The following is a 21,772-nucleotide window of genomic DNA, read 5'->3' as shown; positions in this document are numbered from 1 at the left end:
AGCACGAACGAAGCTGCGAGATTACGCGAACAATATTTTTTTTTTTAAATAGAGTATTATTTAATATTTTATTTTAATTTAATAATAAAATGGAAAAAAACTCTTTAAGTCTCAATATTTGTGATAAATAATTTTTTATTTTTTATATTTTCAAAAATTTATAAAAAAAAAATAGTAGCTGATTTTAAAATCTTTAATTTTGTATTAGAAAATAAAAATAAAAAAAATAAAAATAAAATATTTGTTTAATTCCAGGATTTTTTTTTCACCTCATTTTCAAATAATTGTAAAATTACACCTCATTTTTGTTTTTTTTTTTTTTTTAAAGTATATAATAAATTTTAAAATATTAAAAATATTTTCCCACGTTCTTACACAAAATTTTTTTAAAAAAAATCGAAAACAAGGTTATAAGTTTTAATTGAAAATTAAAATTTAAAGCAATTTTTTTTCACAACTAAATAATGTTAAGCTTTTTTATTTTTCTGATTTCTGCGTACAAATACCGCAAAATTTAAAATAAGTAAGATGCTTTTGTAATTATTTAAAAATAAAACAAATATCATTCCCCACAAAAGCCCTAATTTGCGCAAAGAAGGAGACTCGTAATGTCAAGTTATATATTCAGATTTCAGAACTTGTAAATGGTAACAATATAAGGACGAAAAATAAGTTTAAATCGTTTCCAATTTCACAATGTCACTTTTCTCACCGATCAAACAAGGGATATTGCAAACAAAGAAAAAGGAATGGGAAACCAGTTGTTTAGCTGGGGGCAAAATTACAAAAACAAACACGGCTAAACAAAAAAATTGATTATTATCAATAAATTTAAAACTGAAAAAAGGAAAAAAGAAAACCTACAATTGAACAAAAGCATATGTAACCTGTACAATTAAGAAGCGGAAAACGAAGAAGAAGCAGTTTCTTTGAGAGGCATTCGAGCCGTTGCTCCACCGTGCATCGCCGCACTGGATCCGAACCCTCCTTCTTCATCCGCACACAAATCGTCCGTCCTTCTAAACACCGCGTGAACCAGAACTATCACCGCACCGATCAAGAGCGACACCAGAATATTGGTCGTCGCCTTCGTCAAAAACAGGAAGACGAGCGTGAGCACAGACAGGACGGCAAGCACGAGGCGATCGTCGATCGTGCGACCGAGGACCACAAGCGGCTCGTCGCGCAGGAAATAGAGGAAGAGCCAGGCGGCCATCATGACTACGAAGACGATCAGCGAGATCGGGTGCCAGAGGAGGCTGAGGAAGAGAATAAGGAGCACTATGATGGCGTAGTTCATCCGGAAGTAGCCGACGTTTGTTCCGATTCTCCGGAAGGCGTCGCCGGCAGAGGCTGGGAGGGTAAGCGCATGGAGGTGGACCATCTCCTTCCACGGCCGGCGCGTGGCCAGATCGGACTTGATCCGCTCCTTGGCGCGCGAGACGAACTGGATCCTCGACGACGCCGGTGGCGCAGACGGGATCGTCCCGTACGTCGTCATTTTCCGTCGATCGGGGTAAGAGAGAGAGAGACGAAGAGACCGTGAGGGCTAAGTTAAGACGCTTGAGGAGGAAGAGTGATCAGGGGAGGCTTATATTACGTTATGAGGAGCAGCTTTTTACGGTGGACCTTTCCTGTTGAAGTTACACGTGTTGGTCGATAGCTTCAACAGGGATGATTTGAGTTGCGTCGTGTAAGGTGCATTGAGGATGATGGAGATGGGCAGCACGACGGAGTTTCTCAAATTTACGGTCAATAGGTGGGACTACATCGGGCAGCTGAAGAAGAGCTCGAAAATAGGCTTCATACCCTGGGCCAAACTATTCGGATCCGCCAAGGGACCAACGGAACTAAGAAATAATGACCCTTAATAAAATATAATTTATACAAAATTGCATTGGATGGTTCTATATATATATATATATATATTTGTCACATCTAGCATATTGATTTCCAATCTTAAAGCTAACTTGTTACAATTTTTCACGATTTTAAAAATCACATGGAGGTGTAGTGATTATAATAAAAAAAAAATTTAGGAGAGTTTACATAATTCCTCTTAAATTATTATTGAAAAATTGTTATGTAGAGTAGCTTGAATGTCAATGTGCAGCGAAACCAACAAATTATATCGGAACAATTAATGCAAGGAATCAACGATGAATATACGGAACAATCACTCACAAAGAGAAAGTCCAGAACTTCAGACCAATATCTCATTGCAATGTAATTTTCAAAGCCATTACAAAAATCCTAGCTAACAAGATTAATGCAAGTCTTGATCGGATTGTGAACCCTGCACAGTCTACATTTGTGCAGGAACTGGTAAGGAAATATGTTAGGAAAGGGATTTTCGTCGCTGCATTGATTTAAAGATAACATATGACTCAATTTCTTATAAATTTGTTAAGGAGATGCTTGACCATTTAAAATTCCCAAGAACAATGATAGATTGGGTTATGTAATGTGTGACTACTTCAACTTTTTCAATTGCATTAAATGGGAGTTATTATGATTTCTTTGAAGGAAAGAAAGGGCTTGGACAAGAAGGTCCCCTTCTCCTATTCTTTTTGTGATATGTATGGAATATTTATCAAGATTGTTGAAAGCTCTAGAAGAAATGCCTAAATTTCATTATCATCCTAAATGTGGAGATTTGAAAATCTCACACCTTGCTTTCGCAAATGATTTAATCTTATTTTTTGTGGGGGAATGTCCCTTCTGTCCAACTTCTCATTGATTGTTTGGAGAAATTTTCTAATTGCTCTAGTCTTGAGGCTAATAGGTTCAAATTAAATATATATATATATACTACAGGAATTAAAGGTAATGATCTTAATGACATTATGAGTATTACTGGTTTTTCTGAAAGGGAATTTCCTTTTCCTTATCTAGGTATTCCTCTTGCATCAACCAGACTTAACTCTATGCACTACTCAACGTTGATTAATAAGATATCTAGCCTTATTAGAACCTGGCCGAAACAAACCATCTCTTATGCAAGAAAGCTTGAACTAATAAATTCAGTCATATAGGGAATTGACTGTTTTTGGCTATCATTTTTTCCCATTCCAAATTCGGTTAGGGATTATATCATTAAGTTATGTAGAGTATTTCTGTGGGGAGATAGAGAGAAACCCCTTTGTGGCTTGGAAAGATGTTTGTTTACCAAAAGAAGAAGGGGGCTTAGGTATTTTTTAACTTAAAACTTGGAACAAGGTTCTTATCACAAAAGACTTATGGAACATTCATGAAAAGGACACTCTATGGGTGAAATGGGTTAATCAGGTTTACTTAAAGGGCTGTAGTATTTGGAAGGCATCTTCTAAAAATGAGGATTCGCCTTTACTTAAAATGATCATTGAAATTAAAAATTCCATGCTACAGCTTTGCAAGGGCCATATAAAAGCAAATAATCAATTAAGACAATGGCTAGTTGATGATCAAATATCATGCTCGAAAGCTTATTAGTCTTGGAGACATAAAGGAATAAAGATGCCTTGGTATAATGTGATATGTATGAATGGGTGCACTCCTAAGAACTCTTTCATTCTTTGGTTATGTGCAAAGGGTAAGCTGGCCACATATGACAATATTCACTTAGAAAGGATAAATAAAGCTTACTATTTTTGAAACAGTGATGACTTATTTTTGAAGTGTAGACTTACAACTATAGTCTGGGAACACTTGAGGAGTTGGTTGGATCTCACAAGGTCTCCAACAACTCTAAAAGCTGCTCATAAATGGTTACATAAGGAAACAAGAGGCATGGGTGTTCAAACTGTAGAGACCCGAAAAAATAATAGCTGTAAAATAGTAAAGGAAAAAGAATTGAATTAAGGAGCATCAGCAGGAGTTCGTCGACGAACCCAGGGTTCTCGTCGACGAATGTCCTTCTAGATCTCGTCGACGAACTACACGTGTCTCGTCGATGAGAAGATATCGAGAGCATGAAAATCAGGTCATTAAGGGTTCGTCGACGAACTCATTATCTTCTTCAACGAACACCCTTCTACGACTCGTCGACGAGTGCACATGTCTCGTCGACAAAGCCACGTGACTAGCAGCCTATAAATATGCCAAAAATCAGACTTTCAACTAGATTTCATTTTCCCTCTCACTTTCTCTCTTTACCTTTGGCTCTCCCTCCTTCTCTCTTCAAATTTAGCTTCATTTTTTCTAGTTTCGACAATCAGACGTTACCACGATGATCCCGGGTAGATTCTTTACAACTTAGTCGGAGCAGATTGATGATTTGGGGTGCTTAGGTACCATCCCAAAATTAGGGTAAGTAAGTTATTTTAAGATTTATGCAGTTATTTGGAATATGTGAACTTAGGAAAGGGGTTAAATGGTAATATACTAGGGTTTGAGTTGATTGAATTGGCATTAATGCAATTTCAGAGTTTGTAGTTCTGGACGCTGTAAGCGTGATTTCGGGTTTTCTATAGGCTTCTCAAGAAACAAGTAAGGGAATAGATTAAGTCATGTATTTTCAGAAAATTTAATATATATTATACAATATTTGTTTAAAAAATTATATGTATGAAATAATTAGTTTTGGGAACATTGATGTTGAACTGAGGAAATCTTGATTTCAGATTTAATATTATTTTTGTCAGTAAAATATGTTTTCCAAGTCAAATAATATGATAAAGTAGTACTCACTTGTGTCCCATGTATATAAATGATTTTATTGTAGACTTATAACATGATTAGAATATTTTATGTTTTCATAGAAAAAGCATGATTTGACCATAGTTTTAGAAAGATGATGATCAGTACAAAAAATAAGATATTTTTTAGTATATTATGATATGATAGCCGGTGTAGATGTCGTGATATGATAGCTGACGTAGATGTCGTGATATGAAAGCCGGTGCAGATGCCATGATATGATAGTCGACACAGATGCAAAGATCAGTTTTAATATGACAGTTTATTCAGAAAGTATGAAATGACAGCTTTTATTCAGAAATGTGTAAAAGCCAAATTTTATTTCAGAAATATGAAAATGTTATTTATAAAGAGAAATATATTATGTGAAATGTATTATATAGTAACAGAACCCAAATAGTTACGTATGTTAAGAGCACAGTATTGTAGCTAGCTAGCCAGTTTGGAGAGAGGATACCCATTGTATCCTGACCCGTTAGAGGTTTGATAGAGAGTGGGATGAGCGGACCAGATTGGTGTATAACCGACAGTGCAACCACACTATTCAGGAAGTGTGGGTTGGAGGGTGATTAGCCCCGAAGTGTAGGCGGTGTGTAGGATACTCTCTGTGTACTGACCCATTAGAGGTTTGACGGAGAGTAGGATGGGCAAGCCAGGATGGGTGGGCAATCGTGCGTAGAAATGTCATGTTTGACTTAACCTAGTAGGCTAGTCAATGTTAAGTCTAGCCTACTGGTCGCACAACCTGGATCATGGGGGGTGAACTCATGATGTAGTTAAACATCCAGGGTATAAGGTTTCAATAATATACAGATTTAACAGATGATTTAAATGATACGAAAATTCATTATGTTATAGTAAGATTATGTTTTAAAAGCGCAAATTTTCATGTGTTATCAATTACATCTTAAGATATATATTACCGTTATATTATTTGCAGTATATGTTTATAATATAATAAAACTCACGTTGTCACACACTGATATTAGTCTATTTCCCTTACTGAGAGGTGTCTCACCTTAGCATTATAAATATTTCAGGAAATCCCGATAGACGAGTGGAGCGAGTTCCGTGATAAAGGAGTTCGTTGGTATTACCCCAATTGTAGGGTAAGTAATCATGTCAGATACAAGATGGTTTTTTGGGGTCTATATGTGTATATATAGAACAGTGAATCTCTGGTATTGTACATAAGATAAATATATTATAGTTTCTACTGCTTAGATGACATGTATGTATAACAAGTAATTTCCCGGTATCTATGGGTCCGGGTTGACTTTAACTATTTTATGTGGTATCAGAGTATTAATAGTATGTGAAAAAAAAAATATATAGCAAAAATTGGGGTCGTTACACAAACAGTAACTAAAAAAGTTTGCTTAGCTGCGATTGTGTATTATTTATGGAATTTTAGAAATAAGAAGAATTTTGAAGGATAGAATATTCCCTCAAAGGCTATAATAAAAGTGATTAAAAATCATGCATACATAACAGTGTTTGACAAATTCACCATGTTTGTTAAAATGTGGGAACCAAGTGGCTTGGAGTAATTCTTGAGAGTTGCAAGGTCCCCTGGGCAGAGCTGTATATGTTCTGTAGTCTGGTTTCTCTTATTCTTTTGGATTGTTGGAAATGATGGACTCTAACCAAGTCTTTGACTCTATCTTCAGTGTGTATTGCTCTGAATTTTTTGCCCACTTTTCTGAAAGGTTGATTGTTGCATCTTTACATTCAATTGTATCGTTTTGTCAAAAAATCCCAAGCAAGTTTGGCATTCCGAAACTTAGGAAGTAGACTCTGAATGGAAGGAACTGATGTATTAATAAACAAGGAAAGGATCTTACAGTGAGTACTTTCTCATTCATCAAGAGCCTCATCAAACTCCTCTATGGATTTCTTGTCAGTTTTTGTGGGTTTTTGTTTTGTTCCAGTGACAAAACGTCATAATCTCCGACCAATCAGAAAAACTGACATTTGTTGGGTCCAAGAATTTTAGTTTGAGTCATTCAGAACAATCTCTATGAGGTGAGCAACATCATTTAAAGAAGCCATAACTAAAAAAACAAAAAAAAAATGATAATGCTAACCGATTTAGAGCAAAAGAAGGGCTTCGATGGAATGAGCATGAAAAACTAGTCAAAGAAAACCAACTTTGCCGGAGCTCCGCCGGAAATGGTGGTGGGCGTTGGCTGGAAAATTATTGGAAGGTTGCCAGAGATGACGGCGAGCAACGACGGTGTCTGGCTACTGGTGACTGGGCTCATGAGGCGTGTGGCGTCGGATTGGAATGATTTTTGCACCAAACGAAAAACTCTAGAGCAATGGAATCAATTTATGGTATTGGAATACCAATGGTGAGAGAGTGGTGGAACCAAAAGAATGACGCCAACTAGCGGTCAAGAACCAAAAATGACAAATAATGCCATATAATAAAGGTGGGCGACAAGATTAGAACCCAGGACCTCCTTGTAGAAACTCAAACTCAAAAAATAAAAGAAATGAATAAGAAAAGAAGAAAGAAAAATTTAAAAGAGCAAAGTAGCAAGACTCGTCCACGAATCCCCTATTTTTGTCGACGAGTGCCCTTCTGTGACTTGTCGACGAAGTGCTAGCATCGTCGACGAAGAAATCTCAAGATCTAGGAAATTCCAGGCTTAAGGTTCATCAACAAATCCCTTATTTCATCAACGAATGTCCTTCTACAACTCGTCGAAGAACACTTTAAATTCGTCGACAAATGTGGCCCGGTCAATGGCTTATAAAATAAGCCACAAGAGATTTTTTTAAGAAAAATAAAATATCTTCTCTCTCTCTCCCTAACCCACGAATCTTGTCTCTTCTCTCTTCAATTTCTCGCCGTTCGTCGCCCGAATCGATGATCGGAAGTCGCCACAATGATCTAGGAGCGTTTCTCTACAAGTCTAAAGGAGTAGATTTTTTAACTGACCTTTCCAGACACCACTCCAAGGCTAGGGTAAGATTTAGGGAATTAAGCAAATTTGATGTTTTTGGAAGTTTAATCATTTATTTAGAGTTTATGGGCCTAAGAAATGTTAAAATAGTATTTTACCTAGGATTGAGTTGATTAAACTAGGATTTATGAATTTGGGCTTCGTGTGAGCATCACAGGCGCAGTTTTGGAATCCCTGCAAGCATAATTTCAGGAAAACAGATAAGGGGATTAAGTTAAGTCAGGTTTTTATTAAATTTGAACCGATTAAACTACTTAATATATATATACGTATACTTATGATTTCAAAGGTTATTTCAAAAATCGACCGTTCAAAATGGACTTTACAAATATAGGATATATGATACGGTATTTTGAATAATTGAATGGTGAAAAGCTTAGTACTCCTCGGTTGTTTAATGGATTATATTCAAATACTAAAATTGTGTGGCAGGTGAATAATCGATATGGTTTATTGTATAACCGAATTTGGGTATGATTTTGAAAATACTAAATTGTTTGTGAAACATACTGAAATTGCCTTTGTAAAATACTGGGATTTGATATGACGGCCGGAGGTCGATTTTTATTTAACGGACGTTGGGGCCAAGTTTTATTTAATGGCAGGTTATATATGAAATGAGTTTGTACTACAATTTTTATTATCAAAATTGCATGATATGGTTTAAGAACCCTAAGGACCAGTTGTATTGTGAGTACGGTACCATTGTTAGGGAATTATTATTACACCATGTGTGCCCACATTGTACTGAGAGGTGTAGGGTGATCTCAGCCGATTGACCTGCGTAAGGATGAAGTACCTTTCCTGAGGACCGGACCAGGAAGTGGTAAGGCAATCGGACCTGCAACTGGATTGTGGGTGCCTGCAGATGCACTTGCAGATGGTAACTTTGACTGTGTCTAGGTTGATCCCCCAGGGTATAAGTCCATCCTTTGGGCCACACAACCCGTACCATGGGGGAAGTGAATGGTGTATTAGTCACAGAAAGTGTCTTTTACACATATATGTTAATTTATGTAAATGGTGTTATTATTTATTAAACAGGTTTATACTAAGGAAGCAAATGCATATTTTACAACTGTAAAGGTGTGAGTATTTGTATGTGAATTAAAATGCATGAATATTTACGGCGAAGTAAACTCTCTGCCCAAAGGCTTACTGAGAAAGGCGAGTACCCTAATAGGTATAAGTTGTAGTCATACCAAATTGCATAATGTATTAGAGCAGAGGGAAATTACATGTATGGGCATGTAATCTCTCTTATCCTCGGGAACTTTCGCTTACTAATAATTGTGTGTGTGTGTGTGTGTGTGTGTGCGTGTGCGTGTGTGTGAGTATGGTCTGAGAATGATTTTATAACTGTGGTTAATTAACAACTGATGATATTTTGTATACACTAAAAACTCATGTTGGCCACACACTCATATAAACTTAATCTATCTTACTGAGAAGTGTCTCACCCTAATATACAAATCATTTTTCAGGACCATCTTGAGATCGAGTTTAGTGAACTCTAGGGCAAGGTGATAGCTAGTTTCAGTTTTTGTGAGTGTCTGTAAGAATTCTAATATATTTAAGTTATGTTTGAAGTCCCTGGATATGTAATATAGTCATGGAATGAGTTAGTTTTCTTTCTTTTGGTTGGGATATAATATGGATATTGGAAGACTTCTATGTATGTTAGCAGTTTAGAACTTTGGTAATGTCTTGGAGAATGTATCATTTATTTTTGCTATTTTTATATGATGAATATGGTGTCAGGTACACTGACGTCACTAAAGTAGCATCTCGGGCCCCACGTGGCGGGTCGGGGCGTTACATTCCTGGTAACCAAAGTTCTGATACCATGTTAAAACTAAGAGAAGAAAGAAAGAGCTATAAATAACTTTTGTATTTTTGTATATATAAAATTGTACAAGGGTCATCCTTTTATAGGTGAAGAAGGTAAACTCACAAAGATAAATCATTAATAATATTAATGCTAAGTACACAAATCATGTCATAATTACACAATCATGGAGATTGACCAAATTGGTCAATCAACTTAATTAAGGAGATATGCTAACAAGATAAAATATTAGAAAATTTTCAAAAGGATCTTCAATTTATTTTATGGACCATAATCAAGTAAAGATATTGAAAGAATTTTATGATATTTCTTTCTTTATTTCCACCCAATGAGACAATCACACTTTTATGCAAACTCTAATTTATTTTTTCTATTTATTTTTTAATCTTCTCTTTTCTTACTTTTATGTTTGACTCAGTGATAGAGATTTTACCAAACTTAGTTTAGTAGTGAAAGGGATCACCAACCCTTTGTTACTTTATATTTCTAGAAGACATCAAAGGAATTTACCTATTTTCTTTTGAAATATACTTTTAATTCAGTATTGGCAAAACTATTATATTTATTTTATTTTATAATTAAATAAATTTTTTAGGTTTGAAATTTTGAAACTTATCAAATTTAAAATAAATTTCTAGATATAAATTTATCCATTTTTTCTTGAATTAAATTTTTAAGAAATTATTTGTCTCACTCTTCAAAGACAATAATATTTGTTTTTGTCTATAAAAATGATGATGCCAGACTTTCCCGGAAGCTGCAAGCTCCCTTCTTATTTTTTTCCTACGTACAAAAACTCATCACCACCAAACCCATCATCATTCCTGCCAACCCCCACTACCCAATTTCAATTTGATTTATTCCATCTGATCCAATCCTACATACCAAGAGTATGATAAATGAATGTTTGGCAACAATCAAAGAGACACCAGAACTTCTCATCCAAATTCTTGATGGAAACGAAGCCCACTAAGCCAACTCAGACACAACAAGTACTTTCGACCAATCTTCCAGTTATCCTCAGCACGAATACGAAACAACATCGTAGGTCCTTATCAACAGACTGGGGGAACCGTAAACCTTCGTTTGCTAAATACTATCAAAGCCTAAAACATGTACAATGAAAGGAAGCTAAGAGGGAGGAGAGTTTGAACACATGTTCTCCAACTGGTTGCTCATGGTTATGGATTTCATTGGTTGGGTGGGAGAACATCCCCTTTGTGTACCTTCCAAGGGCCGTAGTAGAACTTGGGCTTCATAAGAGGCACGGCCTCCCCAGGATGGCCTTCCCAGTATTTTTCCTGCCGAGCAAAACAAGAAAACAATTCCCAAATTACAAAGTATGTACATCAAAAGGGTGATTGACCTTCGCCAAACACTGAAATTTCCTATGCATATGCATATTCATAAAATCTATAGTTCAATAAATTCCTCAATCAAAACTTTAAATGGCCTCTTATCCAGTAAAAGGAAAAGGGGAAGGGGTTAAGAACAACTCCCGTTAATTATGTATGAACTTCATTGGATGAAGTGCATATAAATTAGCTAGCTATTTAAAACTCACTCGTATGAAAAACCAGCGTCCCTTAAGAGTTGGTACCCACAAATTAATGCTCCAAAAGGTGCAATAGCCTTCTAAACGTAAATTCTTGCAGCAAGAATAAGAATTCAAATGCGTGTTACCAAAATCTCAGAAGGTCACTTTCATGAAGTATCACTTCACACTGAAATCCACAAAGCATCATCACGTAGGAGAATTATTGGGTTTGCAAGTCAAGTGGTGGGTTTGAACAGGAAATGCATTCTTTGCCCACAATGCACTTCTAAACCGCAACACAAATATTACAAAAAAAAAATGCAGTCAAAGCAATGCAATGGCTGCATTTCAAGGAAGTTATCTACAACATCCCTTAGCATGTTGTTGTTTCGTTAGCCGGATATGCACAGTGGAGGCACACAATCACACATGAATCAATCAACAACCATCAATGCAATCACTCGATGATGAAATATACTCAAGAAGCAAGCAAACAATAACAAGAAGAATCAAAAACACAACTAGAACGCACAAGATTTACGTGGTTCGACAACAGCCTACGTCCACGAGAGCAACACTTCGGCTTTCACTATGATCAATGTCAAAGCTACAATTTTTTGGGTTACAATTTTGTTTAACTATGAACCCAATGCATACAGAAGTGTTCTAGTATATCTAAACTACATCTGTAGCGACCCCCCGGAAGAAATCCCTCCAATAAACCCAATCTACAAGCCTCCAATTTGAATTTACGTAATCTGTGCCAATTGAAAACGTCAATTATTTAGCCAAACCGTCAACGGTTTGGTGCTGAGAAAAACACATTTTGCATTCTGCTTGAAAGCATCGACGGTTAGGGCCCAATCCGCCGACAATTTGCCCTCAGGCTTGTAGACTCCTCTCAAGCAATCGTCCATTGCTTAACGTAACTCTCTCCGGTACATGTGATCGGCTTTGAATGTGAGCCACATCCCCAACAAGCTCCACTTTGGCGAATATTCACCACCTTGAAAATCTGAAAGCATAACCGCTGCTCCACCCAGTCCTGTAGATTGGGTCTGTCTCCCATCTAGCACTTGGAGGCGTTGATCAAGTCCAAGCAATGCTTGAACTTGTCCGTTGTGACCGACTTCGTCAGCATATCAACCACATTGTCAAATGTATGGATCTTCTCAAGAAGAAGTCCCCCTAAAGCAATCAATTCTCTTACCCTGTGATACTAAACATCAATGTGCTTCGTCCTCGCATAGTACACCTGCCACCTTGCTAGACACCCAGCTCTCTGACCAACCACGTAAGCCACAACGCTTCCTTGGCAACCTCAGCCACTGCCATGTACTCCGACTCAGTATTAGACAACGCCATAAGCAACTGCACCATTGACCTAACAAATAGGTCCTCCCACAAGAGTAAATACATGCATACCTTGTGGTAGACCTCCTGTCATCCATATCTCCTGCGTAGTCAGCATCCATGTACCCTATTATCGACGAATCACTCTATTGTGCACTGAACTCTATGCCACATCTGGTCGTACCCCTCAAGTACCTAAGAATCCATTTCACAGCATCCTAGTGCTAATGACTCGGATTCGACAAGAACTTGCTCACCACGCTGACAGCATATGCCAGATCCAGCCTCGTACACACCATGGTATACATCAGACACCCCACTACGCTAGCATAGGGGACCCTCGACATATCCTGAACCCTTGTCTGTCCTTGGGCATTGGGCAGTAGACAACCTAAAATGACTCGCCAAATGCGTGCTCACCAGCGTAGCATTAGCCATGCTAAACCTCTCCAGCACCTTCTCCACATAGCCACCCTGAGATAACCATAGTCTCCCTGCAGCTCGGTCCTTGCGAATCTCCATGCCAAGTGTTCTTTTAGCTGCACCCATGTCTTTTATGTCGAATTTTTTTCCCAACAGATTCTTCAACTAATTTACCTCGGTCATGTCCTTAGCAGTCAGCATATCGTCAACGTATAGAAGCATAAAAATGAGAGACCCGTCCACAAGTTTCCTCACATAGACACAACAATCGTACTCACACCTTGTGTAGCCAATATAGGTCATACAGGCATCAAACCTCTTGTACCACTGCCTCGGAGACTGCTTTACCCGTACAGTGACATGTTCAGTTTATAGACTAAGTGCTCCTGTCCAGATTGGCTAAACCCTTTTGGCTGTGTCATGTAAATCAGCTTCTCCAAGTCACCATGGAGAAACATCGTCTTTATGTCCATCTGCTCTAGATGCAGATCATGTTGCGCCACCAGTCCCAACACTACCCTGATGGAAGTGTGCCTAACCATAGGGGAGAAGATTTCATTATAATCTACTCCCTTCCTCTGTGAGTACCCCTTCGCTACCAAGCGAGCCTTGTACTTATCTTTTTCCCTTTCTGAAATTGCTTCCTTCTTCCTGTATACCCATTTGCATCCAATTGTATGCTTCCCAAATGGAAGCTCCACCAAGTCCCACGTCTGGTTCTCATGCAATGACTCTCCTCCACCATAGCACCTATCCAGTTATCCTTCTCTTGGCTATGCATCACCTCCTAATAGATAGTAGGATCCTCACTGTTGGTGATAAGCACATAAGACACCAAATCGTCAAAACCGTATCTTGGGGGTGGCTTGGCGATGCTCCTGGGTCTGTCTACAGCTATTGCTCCAACGCGGCTGCTGGTCATCCGAGCTAGAACTCCCTATGTTATCTCCACCCTGAGTTTCTAACTCCACTTGTACCACTGGCCGATCTCTCAGGCTAGGACTCCCTACATGTCTGCTCTAAGTCTCTAACTCCACCTGAATCGCACACTCATTGCTGCTATGATTTTCTGGCATTTGTTTCTTTATTTCTTCCTAAGTACGCCACAACATAGTTTTCTCATCGAAAACTACATCCTTACTGATCATCACCTTGTTTGCCATTGGATCCAACACTTGAACCTTTTCACGACTTTCTGATATCCCAGAAAGATGCACCGTCTAGACTTCGCCTCAAGCTTAGATCTCTCCTCACCGGGAATGTGCGCATAGGCCGGACACCCAAATACTCTAAGTCTAGCATAGTCTACCTTTTCTCCTGTCCACGCCTCCTCAACAACTTTCCCATTCTATGATGCCCTTAGTGAACTTTTTACCACGAAACACGTCATATTAACTGCCTCAACCCAAAAATTCATGGCGAGTCCAGCTGGCAACCTGAGGCACTTAACTCTTTCAACTAACGTTCAATTCATCCTCCTCGCCACACCATTTTGCTACGGTGTCCGACGCACGGTAAAATGCCTCCTTATGCCTTACTACTCGCAAAACTCTCTAAATCTCAAATTTGTGTACTCAATCCCATTGTCTGTCATGAGAAATTTGATCTTTTTCCCGGTCTGGTTTTTCACTTCAGCTTTCCACACTTTGAAGCTGGCAAACGTTTCCGACTTGTGACGCATGAGATAAACTCAAACCTTTCGTGAGTAGTCGTCCATAAAACTCGCGAAATACACATGTCCCCCTCATGATGCCACTCTCACTAGTCCCCAAACGCCAAAATGAATATAGTCCAGTACTCCCTCCGTCTTATGCATGGCCTTCATGAACTGTACCCGGTTATGCTTCCCAAATACATAGTACTTGCAGAACTCTAATTTGCATGATTTTACTCCCTTCAGAAGATTTCTCTTGTGAAGTTCTTGCATCCCACGCTCTCCCATATGCCCTAAACACATATGCGACAAAAAAGTACTATCAGACTCTACGACTATAGCTCCACCAACAACCGTGGTACCCAGCAATGTGTAGATATTACCCGGCACTCTCTTCCCCTTCATCACGGTCAGGATTCCCTTGCTCACCTTCATTACCCCGCCTTCGGACTTGTAACTGAATCCGTTACAGTCCAAGGTGCCTAACAAAACCAGATTCTTCCTCAACTCTGGTATGTGTCTCACATCACACAACGTCCGCACTACACCGTCATGCATCCTGAATTTGATATTCCCCATCCCGGTCACTTTACACGAAGCATCGCTCCCCATCATAACAGAACCAGAACTGACTAGTCTAAACGTAATTAACCAATCCTCATTGGGCGTCATATGATACGAACATGCAAAGTCCAAAATCCAAGAATCTGTGAACTCATCCGACCCCGATGAAATCGAGAGCATATCACCATCACCGCTCCCAAAGTCTCCCTCTTCAACTACATTTGCCGTTGTTAAAGAACCTTCTTTATTTTTGGCACCTCCCTTCCTCCTCTCTGGACACTCGGGTTTTATGTGCCCTCTTTTGCCACACTTAAAACACCGCACATCCCTCTTCTTCCAGGACTTGGATCGAGCCCTATGGCCACTCGATCCACTCTAAAAACCGCTCCTCCCACGATCTGGATTTCCCTTTGTCACGAGCCCTTCAACATGTGAACCCTCATTGCTGGCTTTCTTCCTTTGGTGGAAACCCAGCAACGCACTCATGATGTCCTCCAACTTCAGGGTTTCTTTTCCCCCAAGTCAGCGTTGTAACCAGATTTTCATATGTAGGAGAGAGACATCAATAGGGAATTTAGTAGCATCAATGTCTTATCCTCTTTCTCAAACTTCACATCGACGCACTTTAGATCGCTAATGATCTTATTGAAATTGTTGATGTGCTGAGAAAGGTCTAAACCCTCCACCATCTTAAGCCAATAAAGCTTTTGCTTAAGACACGGATTGTTCGTAAGTGACTTGGACATGTACCAGCTTTCGAGCTTCAACCAAATCGCAGCCATCGATTCCTCATCCATGACGTTGTACATAACGTCATCGACTAGACAATGTCGGATCGTGGAAACCGCCTTTGCTTCAAGCTCCTTCGAACTTGCTTCATTCATGTCATCCGACTTCTTTTCGTACAAAGCCTTTACCATCCCTTGCTGCACTAGCAGGTCTTTCACTCTTCATTGCCAAAGCCCGAAATTACCGGTTCCATCAAACTTAATCGAAGAGACCCTAGCCATTGTTGAACCAATAAATTTGATACCATTTGTTGTTGTTTCGTTAGTTGGATATGCGCAGCGGAAGCACACAATCATACACGAATCAATCAACAACCACCAATGCAATCACTCGATGATGAAATATACTCAAGGAGCAAGCAAACAATAATATACGTGGTTCGATAATAGCCTACGTTCACGGGAGCAGCACTTTGGTTTTCACTATGATCAATGTCAAAGATACAATCTTTAGGTTATAATATTGTTTAAATATGAACCCAATGCGTACAGAAGTGTTCTAGTATATCTAAACTACATCTGTAGCGATCCCCCGGAGAAAATCCCTCCGATAAGCCCAATCTACAAGCCCTCGATTTGAATTTACGTAATCTGCACCGACTGAAACCGTCGATGGTTGGGCTCTGCGCTGACTAAAACCGTCATGGCTTGGTGCTGAGAAAAACACATTTTGCATTCTGCCTGAAAACGTCGACGGTTAGGGCCCAATTCGTTGATGGTTTGCCCTCAAACCTACAGACTCCTCTTAAGCAATTGTCCTTGCTTCACATAGCCCTCTCCGGTACATGTGATCCGCTCTAAATATGAGCCACATCCCCAACATAGCACGTATACACTTTTGGAGAGGAAAAAGCAATAGCATCCCATTCTTTAACTTGAACAAGTATAAATCCCGCTAATCAAAACTATGAAACATGATTGTAATTCTACCATTCTCCTAAGATCTTAATGTGAGAAGACAGCATAGCAACTCCTTTTCATTGTAAAGCTCTGAGACAGGAAATGCTAAAACATTGAAGGGCATAAACTGTTGAGTAACCACGTAGTTACAATTGAATATATACAACATGGGGATAATTTTCTAAGCAAAAAGTTTACTCCACCTCACTAGCGGAGCCATAGGCTTTGTCGTGGGAACCAAGCCCTCCCTCTTCTGCAGCGTGAATAAGATTCAGAAAAAGGGTCACTTCTTAGTTCCATGAATTATCAATTTACAATATGAAACCTACAAACACTGTGTATGGAAGCATGGATTTCAAGTCTTGGATTTGGACAAAATCTAATACAATTTTGTTTGTATCATTTCCCAATCCACACAAATCCAAATCCAAGACTTCTCCCAAACATAGGGAAAGCATTATTGCATAGAAGTATTGTTCGCTTTTTTGCAAGCCAATTGGTGGTTTGAATAGGAAATGCATTCTTTCTGCACAATGAACTCCTAGACTAAAAACAAGTATAACCCAAACAAATACAGCTCTAAAGCACCAACACTTCAACAAGGGGGAAGTGTAGGCGTCCATCATCTATCAGGCACTAACACTCCTCTAACATGCCCCCGACATGCGTAGGACCCTTCTCGAGTATGTCGAACTTATTTTCATTTATGGACACACATGTCAAACACAGAAAATCTCAAGTGTCCAACACTTGCATGACACATTGGTATTATTATAAGAAAAATAATAAAAATCTTAGGCCATGTTGTAATATTATCAAATTTTGAGATATTTCTCATATTTTAGAATATGAGATATTGTCTACGACTCTAAATTAAGTGAACTTGTAACTTGCATCAATCACATTACTAAAAAATGTTTTGCATCGATATGAAGGGTTCGAAAATCAAATGGAGCAAATTTACCAATGCAAATTCAATGACGCTTGCATAGTATTTTTTTAAGAGGACCATACTTGGATTGAAAATTGTGTTATTAACACAGTATATATAAAAAGTAGATGTTTTCCCATCACCATGTTCTCACAGTGTCATGACTTAAATTTTTAAGATTTGATGTGTCAATGTGTCCAACATGCATCATGTCATACGCCCATGTCCATGACTGTGCTTCATAGGAATACAGCAAAGTTGAAGCAATGCAATCACTGCATTTTGAGGAACTTATCTACAACATCCCTTCACATGTATGCACTTTGGGACAGGAAAAAGAAACAGCATCCAATTCTTCAGCAGTTCAACTTTACTGAGAGAGGAAATGATGCAAGATTGGAAGATAAACTGTGATGAGTAACTATGTATTTACAATTGAACAGACACTGCACACAACTAATTTTCTAAGAAAAAGGTTCACCCCTGCTCACTAGCAGAGCACACATGCATTGTTGTAGGAGCCAAGCCCTCAATCCCTGCCCATCACCCCCTCTGCACCACCCCCCCCCCCCCCCAAAAAAAAAAAAAAAACTAAAAGAACGAAAAAAACAAAGAAATTTTAATAAATATCCTAAGAATTATGAGAATAACACAAATTGGGCTTTTAAAATTTATAAAATTTTTAAGACCCAGTGCCCTAGGAAAAACTCATAATAGACCTAATAAGGTTGTCAAGGTATAAGGAAAATGGGGAATGTACTTTTTAGATAAATTAAAACTACTTACATTTTACAGTTATTTTGTCAAAATGCCCTATTTTTCTAAGAACAAAACAAAATTCATTATATCTCATTGGGTTTCCAAATTATAACATAAACCTATTAATTGATCATCAATATCACGTCTGGTTTGCAGAATGGAATAGGTGGGAATGGAATGGGATTTTTTAGATTAAAAATAATTAATGAAATGAAGAAATTAAGTAACAAATTTGATTATATACTCTTCCTGCATGCCATACATATAATAAGCATAAATTAAATATTCAAAAACCGAATAGGGAATAGTCCAGTCCCCATAAGAGCCAGGCGTTCATGTTGATTTTATTTTTTTTAAAACTTTTTTACACAAAAATTAATGCCCCAGGTGCAGTTTTTTGTTTATATCTTCTCATACACAAAACTTTCATCTGTGATGTATAAAAACTTATGTTTCATTAGCAACAGACAGCCCAAACAAAAATTCTGGCCCTGCCCTTGATCCTGTTTGATCCAATTGTAATTGGAAGCCTTTTTAGGTTTTGTTTTCTATTTCAGTTGATTGCTACCAGAGCATTGGATAGAGAGACAACACAGGTATAACCGCACCTACAAAGTGAAAGCATTTGTTTTCTCACTCAAACTTCAAACCTATGAAACTAGAAAAGGCCCTAAAATCAAAGAGTTAGCTGTTTGTGTTCATTGAGCATTTATAATACAAAAGTGAGCCATCCTTAATAATGAAAGGGTTAGCTGGCAGTTTCTAGATAGGGTCTTAGATAGGAAGGGTTTTGGGCTAGATCAAGGGGCTGGATAAGGATTGTCGTTCTTCTACATCTGTTTCTGTGATTATTAATGATCAACCTAAGTCTTTCCAGCCTCTAGGGGTGTGGGGCAAGGGCCTATATCTCTTTTTTCTTTTTTCGCTTTTTTTTTTCTTTTTTTTTTTTCTTATTTTGGTGGCTATATGTAGAGTAGGATGACTGCGAAGGCCATTGATAGGGTCTTGTCCAGGGCATAGCTGGGAGTAGAGACCATGTGAAAAAATAATTGCATTTCAAAGGAAATTTAACAAGAAAGTACAAAGTAGATATTATAAAATGTACAAATTTAGTTAAAAATTAACTCCTAACCATGTTTTTCCCCAAACTACATCCACACTTTCATGAAAACAGTAAGTAAATACTGTAAATGCTGCAAGTAAATATTGTAAAAACCAAAATCTACAAAGGTCACCACTAAAATTGATCGTTGATCAAAACCCATGAAAGCTCTCTGGTCTAACTTAAAGAATTAACCGGTATCCATGCTACAATCAAAGCATAGTATGTAAGATTGTAAAACAAATTTCAGGAAGCCAACATCTAAATCATCAAAGGCCCACAAATAAAAATTTAGTCTGACCAAACAAATATCAGTGCTATGCTATAATCAAAGGAAAAATCACTAACAAGAGCATTGAACTAATGAAGCAATGAGAAGAATGATTGATTGAATACCTTGTAGAGTTGCTCTGTGATGGCAGAGCCAATGACCCCAGTGTAAAAAGCAGCGACATAGATCACGACAAGAGGGGTGAATGACTTGGGTCGTCTGTAAGGCTCAACCATGTCCCACAGAAGGGTTTTTTCCCACTTGGTGTAGATGTAATCTGCATATTTCCTCCATAGGTAGCTTGCCATTTTCACCTCCTGGATTTATGAAAACAAATCTGGAATTGCAATTAAATTTTGAAGATTTTGAAGGAAACTTGAACACTTCAATTCTCATTTCTCAAGCTAGAATGCAGATTGAGAGTGTTTTCCCTGTCAAGGGAAATTTCTAGGATTAGGGTGGTTAGAAACTTATCTGCCCATATGTGGATGGAACAGCATATGGAAAACACGATTTTTCTACAAACTATAGTGGAGGCATGCGGAACACCTAATTTCAAAGCATTGTACCATTTAGGGCTGTGCGGTTGCTTGGTGAAGAAAAAAAAATGTAGGAGAACTAAACTTCTTTGGTTTGGCAGGAAAAAGAGCCAAACTAAACTTGAGGCAAGAACTGAACTTTGACCGAACCAAAAGTTTCGGTTCAACGACCTGAAAGCCAAACGAATCATTTTTTTTTTTTTAATGAAGTTTTCCAAAATTTCAAAGTAAATTTTTATCACTACACAAGTCTGCAACCTGTTTTTCCAGAATCCCTAAAGTTGTGTTCGGGAGTGTCAATTTTATGCATCCGACTTGATTTTTGTGCATTCAAACCAAGCTCAGTGAAATTTTGTACTACATCCAAATTCAATGTCCAAATTCCTAGATTTTAATTTTCTAAGGGAGCCTAGACGCATTAAAACTTGTCTTGCTGCAATTCCTCCTATTTCTAGGCCAGCAAACAAGGAGTTGCTGCAGTGATCCAAACATTCAGAAATTTAAAGACCAAAATTGCTTGAACAGTTGGGATATTTCATCAAACACTTGGTACACAGCTCACCTTCCCACAATTTTTTTTCCCATGAAACTTATGCTCTGATTTGTCGTTGTTGAATATATAAGTTAGAAAGGCGAAACTGTAGAAAACAGTAATCTAGCGTTTCGAATCAAACCTGTGAGGATTGGACTTGCCAGGGCTAAGATCCGAGAGACGAAAGACTTGACAAATTTTGAGAGTTGAGACTTGAAAGTCTTCAGATACTAGATAGTGTGGACCGTTGAACTGAGAAACTGAGATATGAGAGCCGGGAGGGGCACTCAGCCGTGCGGTACAGAGACGGGGAGTCAAGGGCCAGGTGGCGCAAGGAGGAGGAGGCGGCGGCGGAGGACGACCAGCAACAGCGGTCACTAGGGGGAGAGGGTGTTTTTACGGATTTGGTTTTAATTTATTTAAATATATTTAATAAAAGTTGAGGGGAAAAATGATGGTGGTTTCTACATTTAAACACTGCTCTTGTTTTGCCCGGTAATTTTGAGTACAAATTTGTATTAGTTTGTAGCACAAATAAGTCTTTTATATGTTGAATTTGGTTGTATTGAATTAAATTTGATGATTTGAAGCAATTTTGGAACCCGCAATTTAAGGTTAGGGTTTCCAATTTGAGGTTAAAATTTTTTTCTGAAATTATTCATATGAATTTTATTTGAATAAATGTGAATGCATATGATATTGTTTATTTGATAGCATTTTGTATCATACTATGGCAACCCATGGTAGTGTAGCATCTTCTAGGTATTCATTTAAAAATTTCCAACTATATTCAAACTTTGATCAAATATATTCAAAGATGAAATTGTTCATATTAATTTTATTTGAGAAATGATGAATGCATATGATATTGTGTGTCTGATAGCATTTTGTATCATATTATGACAACCCATGGTAGTGTAA

At 38.1% G+C, this 21,772-nt stretch overlaps 2 protein-coding genes across 3 annotated transcripts; both read right to left on the bottom strand.

Moving 5' to 3' along the window:
* Positions 1-800: 800 nt before the first annotated feature.
* Positions 801-1,878, bottom strand: LOC131157957 (PRA1 family protein F2). Its single transcript, XM_058112442.1, has one exon. The coding sequence runs from the start codon at positions 1,499-1,501 to the stop codon at positions 896-898; it is 606 nt and encodes a 201-aa protein (XP_057968425.1). The 5' UTR covers positions 1,502-1,878; the 3' UTR covers positions 801-895.
* An 8,458-nt stretch (positions 1,879-10,336) lies between these two features.
* On the bottom strand, positions 10,337-21,318 carry LOC131158091 (uncharacterized protein At4g29660). 2 transcript variants are annotated; one of them, XM_058112689.1, is made up of 3 exons: positions 20,994-21,318; positions 19,906-20,117; positions 10,337-10,799 (listed from the first exon to the last, which is right to left on the bottom strand). In XM_058112689.1, the coding sequence occupies exons 2-3, from the start codon at positions 20,086-20,088 to the stop codon at positions 10,689-10,691; spliced, it is 294 nt and encodes a 97-aa protein (XP_057968672.1). In that variant the 5' UTR covers positions 20,089-20,117; positions 20,994-21,318; the 3' UTR covers positions 10,337-10,688. The 2 variants fall into 2 exon arrangements, with proteins under 2 accessions (XP_057968672.1, XP_057968671.1); XM_058112688.1 differs by having other exon boundaries at positions 19,906-20,097; positions 20,994-21,314.
* Positions 21,319-21,772: the final 454 nt, after the last annotated feature.

Source organism: Malania oleifera, chromosome 6 (assembly GCF_029873635.1).
Source record: "Malania oleifera isolate guangnan ecotype guangnan chromosome 6, ASM2987363v1, whole genome shotgun sequence".
In the NCBI taxonomy this organism is placed as follows: Eukaryota; Viridiplantae; Streptophyta; class Magnoliopsida; order Santalales; family Ximeniaceae; genus Malania; species Malania oleifera.
This window is presented reverse-complemented; position numbering and strand designations above follow the sequence as displayed.